General features: G+C 63.9%; 3 protein-coding genes across 5 annotated transcripts; 1 reads left to right on the top strand and 2 right to left on the bottom strand.

Annotated features, from left to right (window-relative positions):
• Positions 1-520: 520 nt before the first annotated feature.
• On the top strand, positions 521-4,319 carry RNF26 (ring finger protein 26). Of its 2 annotated transcripts, none has more exons than XM_055819396.1 (2): positions 521-1,969; positions 3,929-4,319. In XM_055819396.1, exon 1 carries the CDS (start codon positions 535-537, stop codon positions 1,960-1,962), a length of 1,428 nt encoding a protein of 475 aa, XP_055675371.1. In that variant the 5' UTR covers positions 521-534; the 3' UTR covers positions 1,963-1,969; positions 3,929-4,319. The 2 variants fall into 2 exon arrangements, with proteins under 2 accessions (XP_055675371.1, XP_055675369.1); XM_055819394.1 differs by having other exon boundaries at positions 3,332-4,319.
• A 5,310-nt stretch (positions 4,320-9,629) lies between these two features.
• C1QTNF5 (C1q and TNF related 5) lies at positions 9,630-12,538 on the bottom strand. The gene is made up of 3 exons (XM_005243048.3): positions 12,389-12,538; positions 11,246-11,478; positions 9,630-10,647 (listed from the first exon to the last, which is right to left on the bottom strand). Exons 2-3 carry the CDS (start codon positions 11,457-11,459, stop codon positions 10,130-10,132), a joined length of 732 nt encoding a protein of 243 aa, XP_005243105.1. The 5' UTR covers positions 11,460-11,478; positions 12,389-12,538; the 3' UTR covers positions 9,630-10,129.
• Positions 12,539-13,996: 1,458 nt separating this feature from the next.
• MFRP (membrane frizzled-related protein) lies at positions 13,997-19,059 on the bottom strand. Of its 2 annotated transcripts, none has more exons than XM_027794721.2 (13): positions 18,683-19,059; positions 18,468-18,579; positions 18,091-18,219; positions 17,579-17,734; positions 17,255-17,498; positions 17,031-17,161; positions 16,748-16,873; positions 16,518-16,594; positions 16,225-16,358; positions 15,887-16,017; positions 15,238-15,372; positions 14,954-15,081; positions 13,997-14,875 (listed from the first exon to the last, which is right to left on the bottom strand). In XM_027794721.2, the coding sequence occupies exons 1-13, from the start codon at positions 18,734-18,736 to the stop codon at positions 14,651-14,653; spliced, it is 1,782 nt and encodes a 593-aa protein (XP_027650522.2). In that variant the 5' UTR covers positions 18,737-19,059; the 3' UTR covers positions 13,997-14,650. The 2 variants fall into 2 exon arrangements, with proteins under 2 accessions (XP_027650522.2, XP_013159211.2); XM_013303757.3 differs by having other exon boundaries at positions 16,225-16,373; positions 18,683-19,058.
• Between the last annotated feature and the right edge of the window lie 723 nt (positions 19,060-19,782).

The following is a 19,782-nucleotide window of genomic DNA, read 5'->3' as shown; positions in this document are numbered from 1 at the left end:
TTTATTCTAGGATCTCCTGCAGGAAACTGCTCGGTGGGGCGTAAGCGCTGCCACCCGGGCTGACCCTGTCCCAAGCACCCCGACCCCAGGGACCCCGCTGGCCAGCACAAGCCTTCCCCGTGCCAGGGCTGAGGCTGTCGCAAACTCATCACACGTGTGGCCGCAGGGACCCTGTGGGTGACGTGGCGGGTGCCCCCGCGCTGCTTGGAACCAGGGTAAGGGCTCTCGCGCCGCAGCCGCCCCGGGCTCTGCGGCAGCGCCGCGATTAAACGAGCGCTGCGGACCCTTTAAATGGGCGTTAGTGGGCGGGGCCCGCAGCGGCGGCAGCAGCCAGTCGGAGGCGCCCCGCCCGTCAGCGACCACGCCCCCAGCGCCGTGCCCCCGCCGCGTCCTGCGAACCGACCAATGGGCGGCGGGGAGAGGCGCGGCCCTCACCGCCCATTGGCCCGGCGGCGCGCGGCAGCCCGAGCGAAGATGGCGGCGCCCGGCGGCGGCCGTTCCCCGGCGGACCGAGGCTGATGGCCCCGCACCGCCATGGACCTGCTGTTCGCATTGTTCCGCGGCCTGCGGCTGGCCCTGGACCTGCTGGTCCTGGTGCTGGACGTCAACTTCTTCCTGGTGTCCTCGCTGGTGTCTGCGCTGCTCTGGCTGATCGCCGCGGCCTACAGCCTCCCCACGGCCGCCGCCGCCGGGGCTCTGGCCTGCTGGGACGGGCTGCTGCTGGCGCTGGCCTGGCTGGCGCGGGCGGCCTGCGGCCTGGCGCTGGGCACGCTGCAGGGACTGGCCGGCCTGCTGCGCGGCTGCTGCTGCGGCCTGGAGGGGCTGAAGGTGGCGGGGAACTTGCTGTCACACCTGATGCTGCGGAGCCGGGAGCTGCTGCACCGCGGGCTCTGCGGGCTGCTGGGCTGTGGGCAGGCCCTGGCCAGGCAGCTCTGCGAGGGCCTGGCCATCGGCACCAGCCTGCTGGCCTACCTCATCAACAGCCTGGTCAACGTGTGCCTCATCGGCACGCAGAACCTCTTCACCCTGCTCGTGGCCCTGTGGGACTCTGTCACCGGCCCCTTCCTTAGGGTCACGGACCTGCTGGCTGCTTTCCTCGCGCACGTCTCCAGCGGCGCCATTGCTGTGTCCATCCTGCTGTGGTCGCCCTGCCAGCTGGCCTTCAAGCTCCTGGCCTCCGCTGCTGAGCTCTTCATCAACATCTTCTTCGTCAATATTTATGGCCTGGGATTGCTCCTCCTCATTATTTTTGTCAGCTCCTTTGTCTTCAACCCCGGGCTGCTGTGGACACTGACAGGCCACATGATGGGCTACTTCAGCGCGCTGCCTTCCTACCACCGCCTGCAGCGGGATGTGTGGCGGCTCTATCAGGTGGCAGTCCTGACCCTGGGTATGGCCATGACCTCTCAGGCCTGGCGCAGATTGGTGGACTGGAGTTTGCATGTGACTGACTGGAGCCGAGGAGGCAGAACGATGAACCGGGAAAGAAACCAGCGAGGGGCAGCTCTGCTCGCCACCAGACCTGCAACCCCTGGCAGGCCAGCGCTGGCAGGAGTTGGCCATCTGCCAGCCGAGCATGAGGACCAGCTGGACATGGAGCAGGTACCACAACTGCATCCTCCTCCGAGTCGAAGTGCACTGGCAGGACAGCGTCTCCAGCCACCCAGGGAGGAACCGAGCACCTCCTGGGGGAAAGCTCCGAGGAAGCAGCAGCTGAATGCAGCAGCTGGGAATGCTGAGGGTATCCCAGATAACGACCCCTGGATGCTCCTGAAAGAACAAGAGGAACATAAGAAATGCGTCATCTGTCAAGACCAAACCAAGACAGTCCTGCTTCTGCCCTGCAGGCACCTGTGCCTGTGTCAAGAGTGCACAGAAGTCCTCCTGCGGCAGGCCATCTACCAGCGCAACTGCCCGCTGTGCCGCCAGATGATCCTCCAGACACTCAACGTGTACTTGTAAACCCAAGGTGGGGGGTGGCTGGTGTCATTTTCCCAGGAGGTCAAGGGCACCCTGTGTGCCTTTTGCTGGGAAGCAGAACTTCCCACGGGTGACCTGAGCAGCTTCCAAAGAACTAAGAGTGGTGCTGAAAGGGCAAAAGGCCATTGGGGGTGTCTGCTAGCCACAGTTGCAACGTACCTAGATTGTAGCTCTTGCTAGCCAGCACACTAACCAATCTCTGCAGCAGGCAGAGTTACCTTTTTTGTTGTTGTTGTTGACAACTTTTGCAGTTTCTGGGCCTGTTGGCTCGAGCCTGCAGCAGTCTGAGATCCAAAGCAGAGTGCAGAAGGATGTTCTGGTCCCTCGTAGCCAAAGTTGATAGAAAGGCTGAAGGTTGTGCCCTCCTGGGAATCACAGGGGCTGGTGCAGGGCAAGGGAGGGTTTTTCCCAAAGTCTAATCAGAAAACTAGCCGGCAGACTGCATTCAGGCCTCTGTTTCCCCCTCCCACCATCTTAAGTGGGGGAACCTCCCTGGGAGGAGGCCCAGTGTGCCCCTTTTGCAAGGCCCTAGGAGAACAATGAGCACACTTGAGATTTTTAGGCTTTGCTACCAGAGGGCTGAGCATGGCTCTCAGCTGGAAAAGAGCAGGCTTTCTGGGATACTTCAGCATCCTGTGACTTTGGTTTCTGAGCTTCCTATTCCCCTTGCCAGGACAACAAGGAGCCACAATGAATGCAGGCTCCCTGCAGGCCAGCTGACTTCAGCACGCAGTGTTGCTGCTGCTTCCACACATCACCTATGCAAGACAAGCAAGCACACATCGCATGGGGAGGCCAGGGGGAGTTAACTCTTTCTGCAGGGGTGGTGGTGCTGCTTGGGGAACCGGAGGGGTGGCTGGCCAGCCAGTGCTCACAGCCCTGGCAGCAGCAGCGCACGCCTGAGCCAATGCTGGAGGATCCTTTCCAGATAATACACATTTTCTGCAGGCTCAGCATGCCATGGAACCTAGTGGTTCACACTAGTGCTTGCTTGCTGCTTCCCAGGTTGGGCTGGCTGGAGGGAGTAACTCTTTGGGAAGAGAGGGGACACCCCCAAAGCTCCTGGGAGCCCACTGAGACATTCCAGCTCCAGGCACGAGTCCTGCATATCTGTGTTGCAGATCTGCAGTTGCGTGCATGGAGCAGTACCAGGACCATGGCTGTCTTTGACTAGGGCAAGGTTACACTGCTGTTCTGTCTTAGTGTCTGTCAGAAATGCAGCCAGTTTTATTTAGAAGTGTTCCCTGAAGCCTAATGAGGGCATCCAATCCCAGCTTGGTCAACCAGCAGTGTTCCAAGAAATTGCTGGGCTGCAAGAGGGCCTTACGCTAAAAAGCTTTTCCTTTTCCAGCTGCTTGCTTGAGGTCAGCCATGCACCACAGCCAGTTTTTGGATGGAGCCAGACAGACTGGAAAGAGTCTTGACTTATGAACTGCAAGCCAAGAGCCTGAGGACGGCTGGCATGGTCTTGCTTCTCTGTTCTCCTTCTTGATTAGTGATTTAAGCCAAAACAGAGGCAGAAGAGAGGCCAGGCCATGCTGGGAGATGCCTTTGTACTGTAAACATGACCTGTGGCAAGACTATCTGGCTGGAGAGTGGCTTTGCTTTGGGAGGCAGCGCAGGGGCCGGTTGCCCCTGTGTTCGCTGGGGGCTGGAGGGACTCCCTGGGCCAAGCTGGGCTCCCGAGTGCTAACGGGTGTGAGAAGGGCCATGTGAGCTGCTTCCACCTCACCTTGCAGAGAGGCAAAGCTCCTTGCCCAAGCCCTGTTGCCCAGCCTCTTGTCCCTGTGCCTCCCCAGATGCACGCCACCCACGTCAATGTTTGCTCCCTCCAGCCACCTTTCCTGTGGCTGCAGCCAGTGACACTTGCAATGGAGCAGCCCAGCCCTTGCCAGAGCAGCGAGCGCAGCCCCGGAGGCTGTGTTCCCCAGCAGCTCTCTCCTTCCAGGAGGACTTCTGCAAGCGCCTGGGACAAGCTGGACCCTTCCCTGGCTACGCCTCTGGACACACTCAGGAGTGGGACTGTGGCCATGCTGCTGACTGCAGGTGGTGGTGTTTGGTTCGGACCAGCTCACAGATCTTGGGATGCAACATTTCCTACATGAGTTACAGGAGGGGAAGGATACCTCTGCAGGACTACAGTTTCTCTCTGCAAACCTTTTTTTTTTTTTTTTTTTTTTTCCCTGTTATAGCAGTCACGCTTATTGTTTTAGAGCCTGTTTGTTTGCTGCCTGTTTGTATTAAAAAAAAAAAAAAAAGGAAAGAGAAAGCTTTGCCTTAAGTTAACTTTTTGCACTAAGGAGTAGATACCAAGTAGATTAAAGTCTTCTTTATCAAAAGCTCCCTGCTGCTTCATTTTTGGGAAGAGTTTTCTCAGGGGGATGGGCTCTCCTCTCTGCTCAACCCAGGCACCAGAGGAAGCCTATCACTCCCCACCAAGGGTCAGAGCTGCGTGGCCAATACCACCAGCAAGCTCAGGGGTACTTGCACCCAGAAGGGCAGTGCTGTGGAATACCCTGAAGTCAGGCTGCTGCACGGGAAAAGCCTGGCACACAGGAGACTAATCTACACCCAAAGACATAGCGGGTGGGCTTTCCAAGGCTGGCATCCCCCCCTCCCTGCGCTGGTAACCCACAGTGAGAAGTGGTCGTGGATATGGCTGTGCAAGGGAGCAGAGTGCAGCTTGCAAGGCACCAGTGCCAACGTCTGCATCTTGCCTGGAGATGCATTTGCTGCTGCAGCCTCTTCTGGGCCTGGGAGCAGGCAAAGCAGCGAGGGCAGCTCCTGCTGGCAACGGCCCAGGACTGGTGGCCATCTCTCCACGCCTAAATCAGGTCACTTTGAGCTGTTCAGCGAGCAGCAGTGGCTGCTTTGCTGGGGGGCCCGTACACACAGCTTCCTCTCCTGTCAGGAGCAGCAGCAGTTCTCTCTACTGGAGCAAAGGGATTCATGCTGAGCTTCTCCAGAGCTGGAGCTCCCCAAGGCCTGAGCAGGCCAAAGTGGAGGTTCTGGGATTTCCTAGGCTGGCAGGAACATGCACAGGGACAATTAATCCTTGCTCACATGTGTCCTTGGCACCTCAGTTCCTGCTGCTTGTGGTGGAGGGTGTTAGCAAGCCTGACTGTCCCAGGGATGGAGGCAGCACCCAAAGCACTAGGAGCTGTGGAGCAGCAGGCAGCACAGGGCTCGGTCTTGCCTCGCAGAAAGGCTGTGGCAGGCTCAGCCGCACTGGCCTACTGGTGAGCAGATGCATTCACTGCAGAGTAAGTTACTCCCTGGCCATGATCTGAGCTCTTGGCAGGCTTCTGTGTGCTTTTAAGCACCCTCTGCTTCTCCAGCTTCCTTGTAAATTGTTTGGAAAAATGTTTCAGGACCCTGATGGGCAGAGACCCCAGGAGTTCTGGCTCACCCTGCCCTAAACTCACCTGTCTTGGCAGGGCCATGCCAAATGAGCTAATTTTAACCAGGATGAAAACCACAGTGCGGAGAGTGGGAGCTGCTGGGAGGCCAGGAACAGACAGACATCTGCTGCAGGAGCAGCTCTGCCAGGCACAGGAAAGAGGCCCATGCTGGCAGCCATGGGAGCCCTGTGGGGCTCTGGCTGCAGAATGGTAACAACTGGGGAAACTGAGGCACTACTGAGCCTCCCTCTCTTGCTCGCAGGGTGTGTGAGCCCAGGCAGGCTGGGCACCCAGGGAGGCTGCAGAGCTGCCCCAGGGCAGGAGGACGGGGCCATCAGGGGCACGTCTGCCATCCCCTGCACAGGCAGGGTGCTCCCAGCCCACACTCCCCCTCAGCCAGCCCCAGTGGGGACCAGAGAGGATGTTCAGCCACCTCAGGCCACTGCAGCCGTGCCTGCCAAGAGACAACAGGATGTGCAGGACACAGCCTTCCCCTGGGAGCCATCCTGCACACACTTGGCCCCCTTGCTGGCCAAGCAGCAAGCAATTATGGGAGGAAAATACAACCACCTCCCGGCTAACGGGCAGCGCATAGAGTCGCTGAGACTGATGGTCAGCCATGCCAGACCTGCCTGCTCTGGCACTGTGGCTTTTGGTGCAGGGCTGCACTGCCTGGGGAGGGTGTCCAGCAGCAGCAACGCTCCCAGACCAGTCCAGGGCACAAGATCTGGAGTCCCCAGGGGTAGTCCCAGCCCCAGAGCTTGCTTGGGAGCCTCACACATAAGCCAAGTGGGCTGGTGTCAGCCCTTCGCAGTGCCAACACCCTTCTCCCTTCTCCGGTGAGGGGGGAGCACAGTGCTGCCGAGTTACTCCAGTTTAGGAGCACTGGGGTGGCGGGGCGATAGCTTGCTGAAACCTCCCCTGCCCAGGCCCTGGGAAAGCCCCCAGGATCCCTTTGTCATCCCAGCTGCAACCCCCCAGCCCTAATGAGCCACCAGTCCCAGCCTGGGGACAACAGCCATCATCTGCCTGACAGCAGGGAGCTGGCATGACAGAAGCTGCAGATGCACAGCAGCATGAGCAGCTAATGATACTGGGCCAACAGGGAGGGAGCAGGTGATGATCAGCAGCCAAATCGTGGGGGGCCTTTGGGCTGCTCCCGAGCACCAGCTTTGCTTTCTCATTAGCGGCTCAGCCCAGGGAGCCACACCAGCTCCCCGAGCACAGCGGCAACCCCAGCACGGAGCTGCAGCGCTGGGTGCGGGGAGGCCTCAGGGACACAGAATGGCTGAGGCTGGCAGGGACTTAATCGATTATCTGGTGACAGAGTCTCTGCTGTTCATGCTCCCCCATCCTTTGCTTGCCCACCCCATCCACATCCCTACCTGAGTGGGGCTTTTCCCCTCCCCTGCCATTCCCAGTTTAAAGCTCTCCTTACCAGGTCTGCTGGCAGAGGTCACCTGAAGATGACTGGACAGTGCTCCCTGCACCGTGTCAGCAATGAGGGCGCTGAACCTTGCTGAGGGTGCTGAACCTATGCCATAACCGCAAGCTTTTCCATAGAGCAGGACTGTCCTGCTGCTGCCAGGAGTCACCAGGACAACCTCCACCACCAAGGGTATTTCCACTTTTGAACCAGGCAGGTGCGTGCTGTCACCATAGTTGAAGGTTTGGGTTTTTGTAGTTGCAGGGTCTCAGAGATGATCCAGTTGATCTCTTTCGTGCCCTCTCTGATGCCACACAGCCTGCTGACCTCCTCCACTTGGCCGCACAGTTCCATGATGTGCACAACCACACACCTCTTGCAGGCTGCTAGTCAGGTGCATCCAGCAAGAGCAGTCCAGCACCCTCCACAGCTCAGGGCTGGCCAGGCTGCGTCCTCCAGCATCGCAGGAAGAGTTGCTCCAATGCTTGCTGGAAACTGTGACCTTTGTGTGCCAAGGACACATGTGCTGGTACTTCACACACACACCCTTAAAAAAACAAACAAAGAAACAAACAAACAAAAACCAAAACCACCAAACCCAAATCAAACCACCTTTCTGCACAAGCTGCTGCCTGTTGGCTGCACCACAATACCTGTGAGCTGAGCTTGGCTCTTATATAGGCTTCTCACTTGCACTGGCTAAGGGATGCTGCCCCCTCCCTAACCTGGGCTCAGCTGGAACAGGGGCTTCAAGCACTCCTTCCTCGGGGGCAGCTGGTGGAGCTCATCAGAAGCAGCTGGAGCTTACTAGAAACTTGCCAGAAGTCAAGGTCTCTTGTGGCTCTCCTTCCCTTATCCTCCTCTTCCTCCTCTCCAGCTGGCAGCAGGCACCCCTGTGTTCCTCAGAGGGTTCCCAGCTGCTCCCCAATGATCCCAGACAAAGTGTCCTGAAAACCAAGAGCATCTCAAAGTAAGCAGAGCCCAGAAACCGTGGTGCCAAGTGCTATGTCTGTGGCTGCCTCTGTTAGCTGTGCTCCCCCACATTGTGATGGGGACCAGAGGATGTTCCCAGCCTCCACACACCTTCCCTGGCCTCATCTCAAGAAAAATAATTTTCCTCCTCCCAGAATAGACAGGACAGGCCATCGATCCGCTCTGCGGCGTTGTTTGCCCCTGGGCAGCTCTGCTTACAGCAAAGGCCATCGTCAACCCAAACAGACACGCTGCTGCCGGGTGGGCTGGGAAGAGGAGCCTGCAAGATGGGTAGCAGAGCCCCTCCGCACCCCAGCATGGCTTCGCCCTGGTCCCAGCACCTCCAGAGCCCCTCTGCACTGGGACTGCTGGGCTGTGCGTCCCCCCCTCTGCGTTGGGGGCAGCTCTCGGGGTGGCTGGGCTGTGTGTCCCCCGTCCCCCTGAGCCAGGCGGCCTGCAGGGTGACATGCCCTTGGCCCCAGGTCCCTGCTGGTCCCTGGCCCCGGGGTGGGGGTGGGGGGCTGGCCCCAGGGCTGCTGCCAGCCTGCCCCAGCTCGCGGGTGGGCACGGCCACGGTGCTGGGGGCTCCGTGCAGCACGGCGGAGGGGGGCGATCAGGCCGGGGGTGGCTGGATGTGTGCGGGGGTCCGGGGCTGGGGGCTCCAGCAGGCCGTGCGGGCAGAGCAGCCAGCCCAGTGCGCTCCACCAGCGAGGCCCGCTAAGGAGCTCGGCCCCCGGCCAAGAGCCCCCCCCCCGCCCGCTCCCCGGGGCCTGTTCCGGGCAGGAATGAGGAAGCTCCGCGTTCCCCCGCTAAAAATAGGGACCTTTCCCCAGGCGGGTCGCGGCGGTCGCGCTGCGGCGGGGCTGCCCGGGCGGCGGGCACGAAGGGGCCCCGCAAGGCCCGCACCGGCAGCGGGGGGGCCAGGGCCAGCGCCCCCCCCCGCCCCCGAGCCGGGCCCCCCCGCCTCGCCCCGGGACCCCCAGCCCCGGCAGGGAGCCCTGCAGCGGGGGGCGGCGGGGGGCCGGCGCTGGCCGGGGGACGCCGCTGTCGCCATCTAGTGGCTGCCGCGGGCGGCCCTGCGCGGCCTCCGGGCCGGGACCCCCGCCCGCACCCCCGGCACCCCTCGCGGCTCCTGCGGACCCCAGCGCCCACGCAGGCCTGGCGCCGGGGCGGCCCCCCAGAGGGGTGCTGGCACCCAGCGAGCCCAGCATGGCACCCATCAAGCCCAGCATGTCCCCACCAGAGGGGTGCTGGCACTCCGTGAGCCTGGCACGGCCCCCCTAGAGGGCTGGCCGCACCCAGTGAGCCCAGCATGGCCCCCCCAGAGGGGTGCTGGCACCCAGTAAGGCCGGCATGGCACCCCCAGAGGAGTGCCCGCACCCAGTGAGCCTGGCACGTCCCTCCCAGATGGGTGCTGGCAGCCCATGAGCTTGGCACAGCTCCCCCAGAGGAGTGCCAGCACCCAGTGAGCCCAGCATGGCCCCCCCAGAGGGGTGCTGGCACCCAGTAAGGCCAGCATGGCACCCCCAGAGGGGTGCTGCCCCCCAGTGAGCCTGGCACAGCCCCCCTAGAGGGCTGGCCGCACCCAGTGAGCCCAGCATGGCCCCCCAGAGGGGTGCTGGCACCCAGTAAGGCCAGCATGGCACCCCCAGAAGGGTGACGGCACCCAGTGAGCCTGGCACGGCCCCCCAGAAGGGTACCAGCACCCAATGAGCCTGGCACAGCCCCCCCCAGAGGGGTGCTGGCACCCAGTGAGCCCAGCATAGCACCCCTCAAGCCCAGCATGGCCCTGCTGGCACCCCAGGGGATGGCAGGACATGGCACACAGCCACACGCAGCGGGCACAGACGTGGCTGAGGAGCCCTTTATTGAGGGGGAAGGAGGGGGGGAGGCACCAGAGGGCCGGCAGTGAGGGTGACAAGAGGGGCAGCTTCCAGCCCTGGGGCGTGCCAGGACCGCAGCAGGACAGGCCCCCGGCCGTGCCTGCGGCCAGGCAGCCTGGGCTCGCTCTGCGCATGGGGAGAAGCTGGCAGCACGGGCCGGGCGGCTATGGCGGGTAATATATAACAACCAGGTTACTGCGGCTCCCTGGCGTGGGCATCTTGTCCCGGAGCCGGGAGCCCGACATAATACTTAGCTCTTATACAGCGCTGCTGAAGGGATGCTCCCCGCCACCTCCAAGGCGGCAGAGGGGCCGTGTTCCTGCCCTGCACGGGGCAGCTGCAGCAGAGCGGGGCAGGGGTCCCGGTGTCCCTGCTCCCAGGCGGCTGGACCTTGGCACCACCCCCCCGGGGCTCCGGTGGCTGGGAAGGGGCGCGTGCCCCGGCCCCGGCCGCAGCCCAGGGCAAGCTCAGGCGAAGACGGCCGAGTTTTGCCAGTAGGAGTAGACGAGGAAGCCGGTGAAGGTGCTGTCCGTCTTGACGCTGGCGTAGAAGCCGATGTAGTCCCCCACACCCACCTGCACCCACACCTCATCCTCGGGTTCCAGGCGGACCAGGGCACCCCCCGAGAGCGAGGTGGGCTTTGGCCAGTTCCCGTAGTACTGGAAGAAGGAGGCGATGGACTGGCCGTTCTTCATGATGTCAAACTGGAGGCTGGCACGGTAGACGGTGGCGTGGACAGCAAAGTAGTAGAGGCCGGGCACCTCACAGGTGAACTTGCCCGTGGCGGGGTCGTAGTGGCCCTGCTCGTTGATGAGCACCACGTCGAAGCGGATGGGCTGGTCAGCCAGCGGCGGGCTGCGCGACTCGGAGCGTTTGGCGCTGAAGGCCGAGCGAGGGGCCACCGCGCACTCACCCTGCGCTCCTTTCTCACCGTGCATGCCGTTCATGCCGGGGCTGCCCACCTCCCCGCGGGGACCAGGTGCTCCTGAGGCAGGCAGGGAAGGGACAGGGTTACCTCTAAGCCACCGCCACCAGCGTGGCACCCCGCCAGCCAAGCTCCCCCAGGCCCCCTGCCCGGCCCCAATCCCACCAGGATGATGAGCCTCCCCCAGGACGCGGGAGGTGGATACCCGCCATGGCCAGTGTGGCAGCAGCACAACTGGGGAGGGCTGGGTGCATGCGGTAAGCGGGCACAGCGGCAGCGGAGAGTTGGAAAAACCCCCACAGGCGGGGAGAAACTCCAGCCCAGGAGCCGGGGCAGAGGTGATGCAGCCATATTCTGGGGACAGCTTGGTGGGCCCCTCTAAAGCAGGAGGTGGAAGAGAGGGATGGCAGTGGGGATGGGGAGGAATGCAGCTTTGCCAGCGACGGGGAGCTGCTGTCTGTTGCGGGAGCACAGGACCACCACAGGCAGGACTGGAGGGGCGGTGGTGGCATGAAAGGGGCACTTTTGCAGGATTCGCTCCTGGTTTGGTGATGTGGGGCTGTGCCAGCACCCAGGGCTCGCCCCCTGGCATGAGGGCATTCCCCACAGATAGGGCAGAGCAGGTCCCCCTCCCCAGCCGGGATGTCTCCTTTCTTACCAGGAGGGCCCATCTCGCCCTTCTCCCCTGGCATCCCCATCACCCCGTCCCGGCCGTCTCGTCCGTCTCTGCCTGGCAGACCCTGGCCCCCGTGCAGACCCGGCGTCCCTGGGATGCCTGGCTGCCCTGAGCACAGCCCAGGGATCTTGTTGTCTTCGATCTGCAAGGAGCTGGTGACGAGCTCGAGGAGGAAGAGGAGGAAGAGCTGCTTCATCTCGTCTGCCGTGGAGGGGCTGGAAGGGGGCAGAGAAGGATAACGGCTCTGGGAGATGAAGTGACGAGGGCTGGGAAATGAGCTTGCCGTGCTCAGCGGGGAGTGGGCGCGGGGGGCTCAGCGGGGCACCATTCCTCCCTTCTTTCTCCTTTGCCTTTTCAGCTGCTCCCCACAGCAAGGCCTGACTGCTGGCCGCACCTGCTGCAGCATCCCCACCGCTGCCTGCGCCATCGTCCTGCAGCCCACCAGTGTGACCCCCCCCCGGGACGGCTCCTGGTGGGGCACCAGGGCCATGGAGCTGGGGCGGGAGCTGCGGCACGTGCGGGAGGCGGCAGCCCTGTGCGTGCGGCTGGGGGCTGTTTGGGGTGGGAGCTGCCACTTCGGTGGCGTGCCCGGCTGTGGGTGCGCGTGGGGGCAGTGGCGGGGGGCTGCTGGGGTGTCAGCTGGAGGGCAGCGGGTGAGCTGCGAGCCATGCGTGGGGTGCGGTTGTTGCATGTGGGCAGTGTGTGGTGGGGCAGCAGCTCCGGGAGCGCGGGGCTGTGTCCCGGCCCAGCCTTGGCAGCATCCCTGCTGCCGGCGGCTCTGCTCCACACCCGGCCAGCTCCCTGCGGCACGGCTGTCTGGGGCTGCAGCATCCCCAGCCGCGCTGGACCACCGCGGTGCCGGGGACCATCCTGCTGCCCGGGCTGCCCCCAGCCCTTCCCACTTCTGGGCAGCGAGAGCGGAGACCCTCAGTTGGAGTTGGCCCCCTCCCCGTGGCCTTGCCCTGGGAAAGCTGCCTCTCTTCCCCCTCCTGGACGCGATGGCTGCAACAAAAAGGAAAAGGAGGAGAACAGTGTCTCTCCTCCGCCCAGGCGCCAGAGCCAGGTCCCCAGCGAGTCCCAGCTCCCCCCGGCGCGGGGCGGACGGAGCTGGGTAGCCCCACTCACTGCGATCCCACGGCTCCTGCCCCAGCGCCTCGCTGCTCTCCGGCGTGGAAGGGCTGCGGCTCTTCCTGACCACTTCACTCTGACGAAGGCCCTAGGAAAGGCAGCCTCTCCACCCCCCCCCTCCTCCTCACGTCTCTCCTCCCAAACTCCAAAGGAAATCAAGGGCCTTGGGAGCCAAAAGCTACAAGACAAGGGGAAAAAGAAAAATAATCCCATGGTGTCAGAAGTGCTGTAAGCAGGGGGAAGGGAGAGCGAGACAAACAGCCTGGCAAAGGGGGAGGAGGCACGGGCTGCAAACCACCTCAGCCGAACACATCTGGACACCCCGGCGGCGGGACAGCGGGAAGGGAAACGAGAAAACAGGCAGCAGAGTGAAACTGGAGTAAGAGGAAGGCCAAGGGAGGGAAACCCAGCAGAGGCAGGCAGGGTTGGAGTGGCAGAAAGAAAGGGGAGCCCTGGGGGTGTGCGGACCCCCCGACTGGCAGGCTCGGGGCTGTCCCTGGCAGCAGGGTTGAGGCAAGGGGGACAGCAGGGTGCAGACAGGCTGGCAGTGCCAGCCTCGGGAGCCGCTGCAGGGAGCTGCAGGAGCCAGCCGAGCGGTGCTGGCGTGGGACCCGGGGGCAGCATGTGGGGCTGAGCAGGCAGGGATGAGCCAGGCAGCAGGAGGCAGGTGGAAGCGCAGGCAGCGCAGCACCGCAGCCGTGCCAGGAAGCAGGGCTAGCCCGGCGGGACCTCAGAGCACGAGGCAAAGCTTTCGAAGGCGCTCCCAAGCTCGCCTTTAACTCATTCCAGCACCGAGTGCGTCCAAGGGACACCATCGGTTGCCGAGCGGTGGGGTGGTTCTGTGGCTGGGGGAGTCCCTGTGCCTCGCAGCCAGCTTGCAGCAGCTGGGACACGAAGGGAGCCAAGGAGCCGGGTGGGCTCGAGGCCCCCCAGGCAAGGGCTTGCTGTATGGGAACAGCAGCGCGGAACTGGCTGCGAGGGCAGAGTGGTGCTGACCCCAGTGCGTCCTGCTCCCAGTAACGCCATCTGGGCAGGCGACTTTCCCACGTGCTCAGGGCGGATGAGGGCAGCGGGAAGCATGCCGGCACTGCCGGCTTCCTCCTCCCTGTGCCAGGGCCCGCAGCAGTGCGGGTGACATTGCCGGCTGAGCCTTCCTGCCCCGGGTGCCTGGGGCTGGGCCGGGCGCTGGCTGGGAGCCGCCTGGCTCCTCTCCCCGAAGGTGTGAAGGGGCTGTTGTTTTTGGCCAGCTGGGAGCTGCTTTGTGGCCATGGGGTGTTGCCAGGCCTGTGGCTACGGGGTGTTGCCGGGCCTGTGTCCATCAGGGTGGCCTGAAGCCAACAGGGCCAGCCCAGCCAGCAGCCCTTGCACCGTAGGGCTACCAGCCTGACCCCCTCTGAGATCCATCCATCTCCCTGGGGCCCTGCAACCCCCCCAGCCCGTCGAGGGCACAGCCAGCAGCCTGTTCCCCCCTGCAGACAGGCAGTCTCCCCTGTGCCCCTCTATTCCTGCTCAGACCCCGTCCCCCAGGCTTCCCTCCCTTGGCCCATGCCTCAGTTTCCCCGCGATCTGGAAGGACCCACAAATAGACCTTCCCCGAATGAGCCACCTGCTTCATTGGGTTTTTCAGCTGCTCACGCTGTTTATTCTTCTGGCTTTGGGGCTGTGGGACACAGGCAGCCCTGGGCTCTTCTTCTGCCTGCAGCCTGGCTCACTTCGGCCCAGCCTTGCTCCGTTTGGGAGGCATTAACCCTTCCCCAGCTAGGCTAGCAGCTGCCTGAGGGCTGCAGGAAAGAGGTCGTGCACAGCCTGCAGAAGCTGGAAGAGAGAAGTGGGCTGGGAACCATGCACAGCTCTGGCCAGCACGCCTGGGCTTGGCCGAGGATGAGGAGGCAGCGCCGAACTCCCTTGCCACCATCCTGCTGCTTGGCAGGGGGACTTGTCACGGTGTCTCCCGAACAGCTCCAGCCTGTGGGCTCAGCCCCTCCAGCACCAGCCCTTCCCTGTAGCAAGGCTGGGAAGGGGCACTTGCTCCCCAGGGACTTGGTCCTGCGGGCAAGCCCCTGGCATCCAGGCACTGAGCTGAGCACTGAGCAGAGGGGCTGACAGGTGAGGAGCCTGGCAATGGGGTGCTGCTGATGGGGACCACCCCAGCAGCTGGGTATTTGCAACAGGAGGAGGATGGGAGGGACATGGAGGGGCAGGGGAAGGGGGGCAGCTCTGGGCATGCTGCTTCACCCCTGCTCCTCTTTTCTTGCCGGATCAGGGCTGGAAGCACTCTACGGGGTCATTGGAGTCAGGCAGGATGTTGCAGTTGATGGGCCAGAGGATGCCAAGGAGGCCAAGGGACTGCTGACACCGCAGCTCGGCAGCCAGGCACACGGCTCGGCAGGGCTGCAGGACACCCCCATCTGGGGTGCACTTGGGCACAAAGAGGCTGCAGATGAGCAGGCGGAGGTGCTGGTAGCAGGCGAGCTCCATCAGCGTCTGTAGGAAAATGACGATGAGTGTGACACGGTACGGTGTGGGGCAGGCAGCCCCCCCGGCAGCCCCCCTGCAGCTCACCTGGTAGTCCTGCAGCACCTCAGCGGCTCCCTCCTGGTCTGGGATGGCCAGCCAGATGTTGGGGAAGGAGGTGGCATTGTAGCCCAGCCCCAGGCACATCTCTACTTCCACCGGCTCACAGACAGACCCTGCCACAGGGCAAGGTGCTTCACTTCTTATAGTGGCAGCGATGACCACCAGCTGTGTCTCAGGGCCAATGTTAGCCGTGGGGCAGCTGCCAGTGTGTCTCCTGGGGCAGGTGGGCTCAGGGGGGGCTAAGTGGAGCACCCAGGGGTGGTACTCACCAAAGGCCGGGTAGGAGACCCCAGTGCAGTTCAGCTCATCGGTGCCGTCGGGGCAGTCGTGCCAGCCGTCACACACAGACTCCAGCGCCCGGCACTCACCGTTCCCGCAGGAGAACTCTGCGGGGCTGCAGGTCTCTGTGAGACGAGAGGGGCCAGTGCGGCAGGGCATGGGCTCAGGCACGGGCACGGGCAGAGAGCAGGCTGGCTGTGGCTGGGAGTCAGCCTGTCCCCATGCTGACCACCCCTGCCTGTGCTCTTTTTGGTCACTGGCCAGGGGACGTTATGGCAAGTGGCTGCAGAGCACTTCCACCTGGAAGCCATGGCCGATAGGCGACCATCACTGGCCCAGCTTGGGGGGATCCCAAATTCCCTGGGTTGTTTGGGGGCAGCCCTCAGGTGACGGATTGTGCCTGTGTGCGGGTGAGCCCTTCCAGGCCATGTTCCCATGGCTAGCATCAATGGGGTCGTGGGGTAATTCAGGTGAGAAGGGACCCCAGGGGCCTGCAGCCCAACCTCCTGCACCAAGCAGGGTCAGCTACGGGGTAAGAGCAGTTTTTTCCAAGGCTTATCCAGTCTGGCCTTGAAGGCCCCCAGGGATGATGGCTGCACAGCCCCTCTGGGCCGCCTGCGCCCCTGCTTGGCTACCTACTCTCTGTGGCATTGCGGGCTTGGTAGGTGGCAAAGAAACCATCGTCTGCTACTCCCTCGTCCGCCACAAAGAGGACAGTCATGACATGGCGTGAGGACGTCAGGGTGCCCGGTACCTGGTGGCCGCAGAACCTGCCGGGGTCGTGGGATGAGGGGTAGGGTCAGGGTGGGCAGTGGGGTGCGACCAGCACCTACCCAAACCAGCCTGCCCTGTGCCTCAGTTTCCCCAGCTGAGCCACAGGAGCCCAGTGCACCCAGGCTGGTGCAGCAGAGCCAGAGCCACCAGGGGTGAGCCACCAGGGGTGAGCCACCAGTGTGAGACACCAGGGGTGCCTGTACCTGCCCATGAGGCTGGCGGCCCCCGTGCCAGCGCTGTCGTGCACCTCCACAAAGTCAAAGCTGCAGTCCTCATGCGACTCCAGGCTGAAGTTGTGGAAGCGCAGGTCGATGATGTGGCCCATGGGCACTGAGATCTGCCAGAGGCACAGCTGCAGGGCAGGGGGCAGCCAGCGACACCCATGAAGCCGGGCAGGGGCACCCCAGCTCTCCCCAGTGGGAGGCTGCCTTCCTCCCTGCCCGCCTTCACCCTCACCCTGTTCCCACCTCCACCCAGCAAGCATCCCTTCTCTCACCTGCTGGTGTGGGTACGGCTGGGGATGGCTCGGGGTGGAGAAGTGCCCCTCCAAGGCAGTCAGCAGCCCCCCGCACTCTGGAGGGACACACACACGTGCAGCTTTACCCCCTGCCCCTCTCCCTTCACTCCATCTCCCCACTCCCCTGCCCCTGCCTCTCGCCGCCCATCGCTGTGCCCTCTGGTTGGGTGCCGTGGGGGCTGGGGGCTGTAGGTGGGGGGCTGGCCCACCTTTGTGTTTCAGGCTGCAGTTGGCCTCATCGCTCTTGTCTACGCAGTCGTGGAAGCCGTCGCAGACAAAGCCCAGGTGGAGGCAGAGCCCCTGGTCGCACAAGTGCTCGTCCCAGGCACAGCTCTCTGCAGTGCAGGCAGAAACGGCCAGGCTGGTGGTGGGGTCCCACCGGGCACCTTCCCCTCCCCCAGTGCCCCTGGGGGTTACCGGAGACCCCCTGGTGCTACCTCTGCCTGCCTGCAGCGAGGGGTCCTGGCAGTGCTTGGGGGTGGGGGTACTCACTCTCACTGGGAGCCACGGCGCGGTAGCGGGCGCTGAAGCCTGGGGCGCCCACGCTGCTGTCGGAGACAAAAGTGACGCGCAGGTGGTTGGAGTTGGTGTTGAAGGTCGGGGGGGGCACGTTGCCGCAAAACCTGGGGGCAGAACAAGGGGTGACACTGCTCGCCCTGGAGATGCTGCCCCCTGCCCACTGCACCACCACGCTCCCCAGCTGTGACGGGTTCTACCTGGTCAGGGCCCCCCGTGCTGGGGAAGGGTCCACACCACCGGCCCCCTGCTCTTCGTAGAGTTCCACACGGTCGAAGAGGCAGGAGGCAGTGCCCTCCACGCTGAACGTCTCCATCTTCAGCTGGATGGCGAGGCCGGGGCCCACCGTGATGCGCCAGATGCAGAGTGCGTCGGGCGGGTAGGGGCCGGGGTAGTTGGGGGAGCTGAAGGAGCCCTCGGGGCCCCGCAGGGTCCCACCGCAGGCTGCACGGGGCAACAGCGTGGGCATGAGCTCCCGCCGCAGGGCACCGCCGTCCCGGCGCGCGGCCCCATGCGGGACTTACCCGGTGCTGCTGTGCGGGCTGTGGGCAGCCAGCTCTGGGTTGGGGTGGCAGCTGTTTTGTGGGCTGGGGGGTCCCTTCGGGTGGGTGCTGCGGTGGTGGTGGCAGTGCCACGGGCAGGCAAGGCTGTGGCACTGGGTGGCTGCGGGGACGTCAGCTCTGTGCCCAGGGAAGAGCAGGGACAGCTCAGCCCCAGCAGGGAGAAACGGCTACAGTGCAGGGAAGGGGCTTAGGAAGCCCACCCAGCCCCACGTCCTGTGCTCCCACCCTACCCCACACGTGTGCAGGACTCGGGGGATCCCACCCAGCTCTCAGGGGGCCTGGTGCCCTGCCACATCCCAGGGTGGTGGAGACCCCCCTTGCTCCTGTGCGTGGGTGCGTTCTCTCCCCACGATGGGCAGACCAGTGTAGGATGGATGACCTCTCTGTGCCCCTTTCCCCCTCTGAGCCGGCTCTGTGTCCCCCACCCCATGGTCACAGCCTGTCCCCCCAGCCCTCCCTGCTCGGGCACTCACGGTGGATGACGATGCCCAGCAGGAGGCTGATGAGGAAGAGGAGGATGGCACTCATCAGAGCCACGCAGAGCCAGGTGAACTTGCAGTCCGCACGGTACTGCCAGCCTGCCTGGCCCCAGAGCCGCCAGCCTGCAGGGAGGCGAGGAAAGCGGGCAGACCCGGGTTGCTGCTCACCATACCCCTACGCTGCCACCTTCCCGCAGAGCTGGCTGAGCCCTGGCTGGGTACATCCCGACCCCCTTGTCCCCAGGGGGACAAGGACTAGTAGGTCCCCTAAGCCCTGTGGGGAACTTGCCCTGCCACCCCCCCTCCCAGACCCATGACTGCTTCTGGGTCCCCGTGGACAGGGGCGCGTGTACAAACCCCCAGGCTGGTACCGAGGCCGTCTCGGGGTGACGCAGGGCTGGTCCCATCCTCGCCCGGTGGGCGCTCGGCGCTTGGCGCTGCCCGGGGCTCCTCGCCCTCAAAGACAGGGTTGCAGAACTCAGTCTGCAGGAGAGTGAGCATGGGTGGTACCACAGGGAACACGCTGGAAGGACCCGCGGGTGGCTAGGTGGGGACCCCGAGGCAGCACCCACTCCCCCAGCCCTACCTTGCTGTGATCCAGAGTCTCGGGGCAAAGCGTGATTTCAGTGAAGTCTTTCATGGCAGCAGATGATTGCCAGGGCAGCCTGACCAGAAGCCTCCCCAGTGCGCCTTGCCCCCCAGCACAGCCGCCCGCCCCACCACCCACTCCTCCCCAGCTGCCCCCATTGACCCTGGGGCAGCGTGGGGACCCCTGCTCCACGCACCGGGGCTCAGGCGGTGGCAGCGCCAGCTGTGCCTACATGTGCCACCCCAACACCAGACCCCGTGGAGCCCCGAGGGCCATGCCTGCCACGTTGCGAATGCAGGGAACCCCGGGAGGCCGGCAGCCCCAGTCCCTTCTGCAGGCCCCTTCCCCCTCGCCCTGTTAATCCAGCTCAGCTGAGGATGCCGAGGTCAGGCTCTGGCACAGAGAACCAGCGTCTTAAAGGGGAAGGTGTGCTCGCACCCGCCCCGCTGGGAGCCCGTCCTGCCAGGAACACTGCTTTTGGGTGCACAGAAGCACCACCGGTTTGCCTGCCGCCTCCGGGCTCGCCGCCGGCGCAGGGCAGCACTGAAGGGGCTGCCTTGGGGACCCCAGGCTGAACCATGTGTCCCTCCTTCCCTCGCATCTCGCCAGCACTGGGTGCCTGAGCCCCGCCACCTGCATTCCCACTGCCGCTTAATGCCTCGGTGCCCGTCTCCATCCCTAAGCAGGGGAGAAAGGGGCTATTGTTCAAGGGCTTTGGGGGAAGAGCATGGGCACTGGGGAGCTCCGCAGGGCTGGAGTAGGAGGAAAGGCTCCCTCTGCCTCGGGGCACCGCGAGAGGAGAGGGACTGCCGCCTGCACCCATGCCTGCCTTGCTCCAAGCAAGCCCTGGGCACCTGGAGCCATGCACGGGCAGGCTGCTCCGGCACCGGTGGTGGTGGTTTCCCTCCTGCTGCTGGAGCCGCAGCCCTTCACCTGCCCACCCAGAGACAAGCACACGTACACAGCGCTCTGTTCAAGCTAAAATTTATTCCTGCACGAGTCTCCCTTGTACGAGACACTTCCCACCCATCTTGCTTACACAGTAAACAAGCCACTTGCCAAGCAGCAACGCTGCCCCAGTTCGGTACCTGCCGCGG

Source organism: Falco peregrinus, chromosome 15 (assembly GCF_023634155.1).
Source record: "Falco peregrinus isolate bFalPer1 chromosome 15, bFalPer1.pri, whole genome shotgun sequence".
Taxonomy (NCBI): domain Eukaryota; kingdom Metazoa; phylum Chordata; class Aves; order Falconiformes; family Falconidae; genus Falco; species Falco peregrinus.
Note: the sequence above shows the minus strand (reverse complement) of the source record. Positions and strands in the feature narration are given on the sequence as shown.

Excerpts from the sequence above, each read along its gene's own strand:
- RNF26 (XM_055819396.1), top strand. The coding sequence starts at position 535 with ATGGACCTGCTGTTCGCATTGTTCCGCGGCCTGCGGCTGGCCCTGGAC.
- C1QTNF5 (XM_005243048.3), bottom strand. The coding sequence starts at position 11,459 with ATGAAGCAGCTCTTCCTCCTCTTCCTCCTCGAGCTCGTCACCAGCTCC. Across the intron at positions 10,648-11,245 it reads GGGCGAGATGGGCCCTCCTG|GAGCACCTGGTCCCCGCGGG; the intron begins GTAAGAAAGGAG and ends TGCCTGCCTCAG.
- MFRP (XM_013303757.3), bottom strand. The coding sequence starts at position 18,736 with ATGAAAGACTTCACTGAAATCACGCTTTGCCCCGAGACTCTGGATCAC. Across the intron at positions 17,162-17,254 it reads GCACGGGGGGCCCTGACCAG|GTTTTGCGGCAACGTGCCCC; the intron begins GTAGAACCCGTC and ends TTCTGCCCCCAG. Across the intron at positions 16,595-16,747 it reads CTGCAGCCTGAAACACAAAG|AGTGCGGGGGGCTGCTGACT; the intron begins GTGGGCCAGCCC and ends GTGTCCCTCCAG.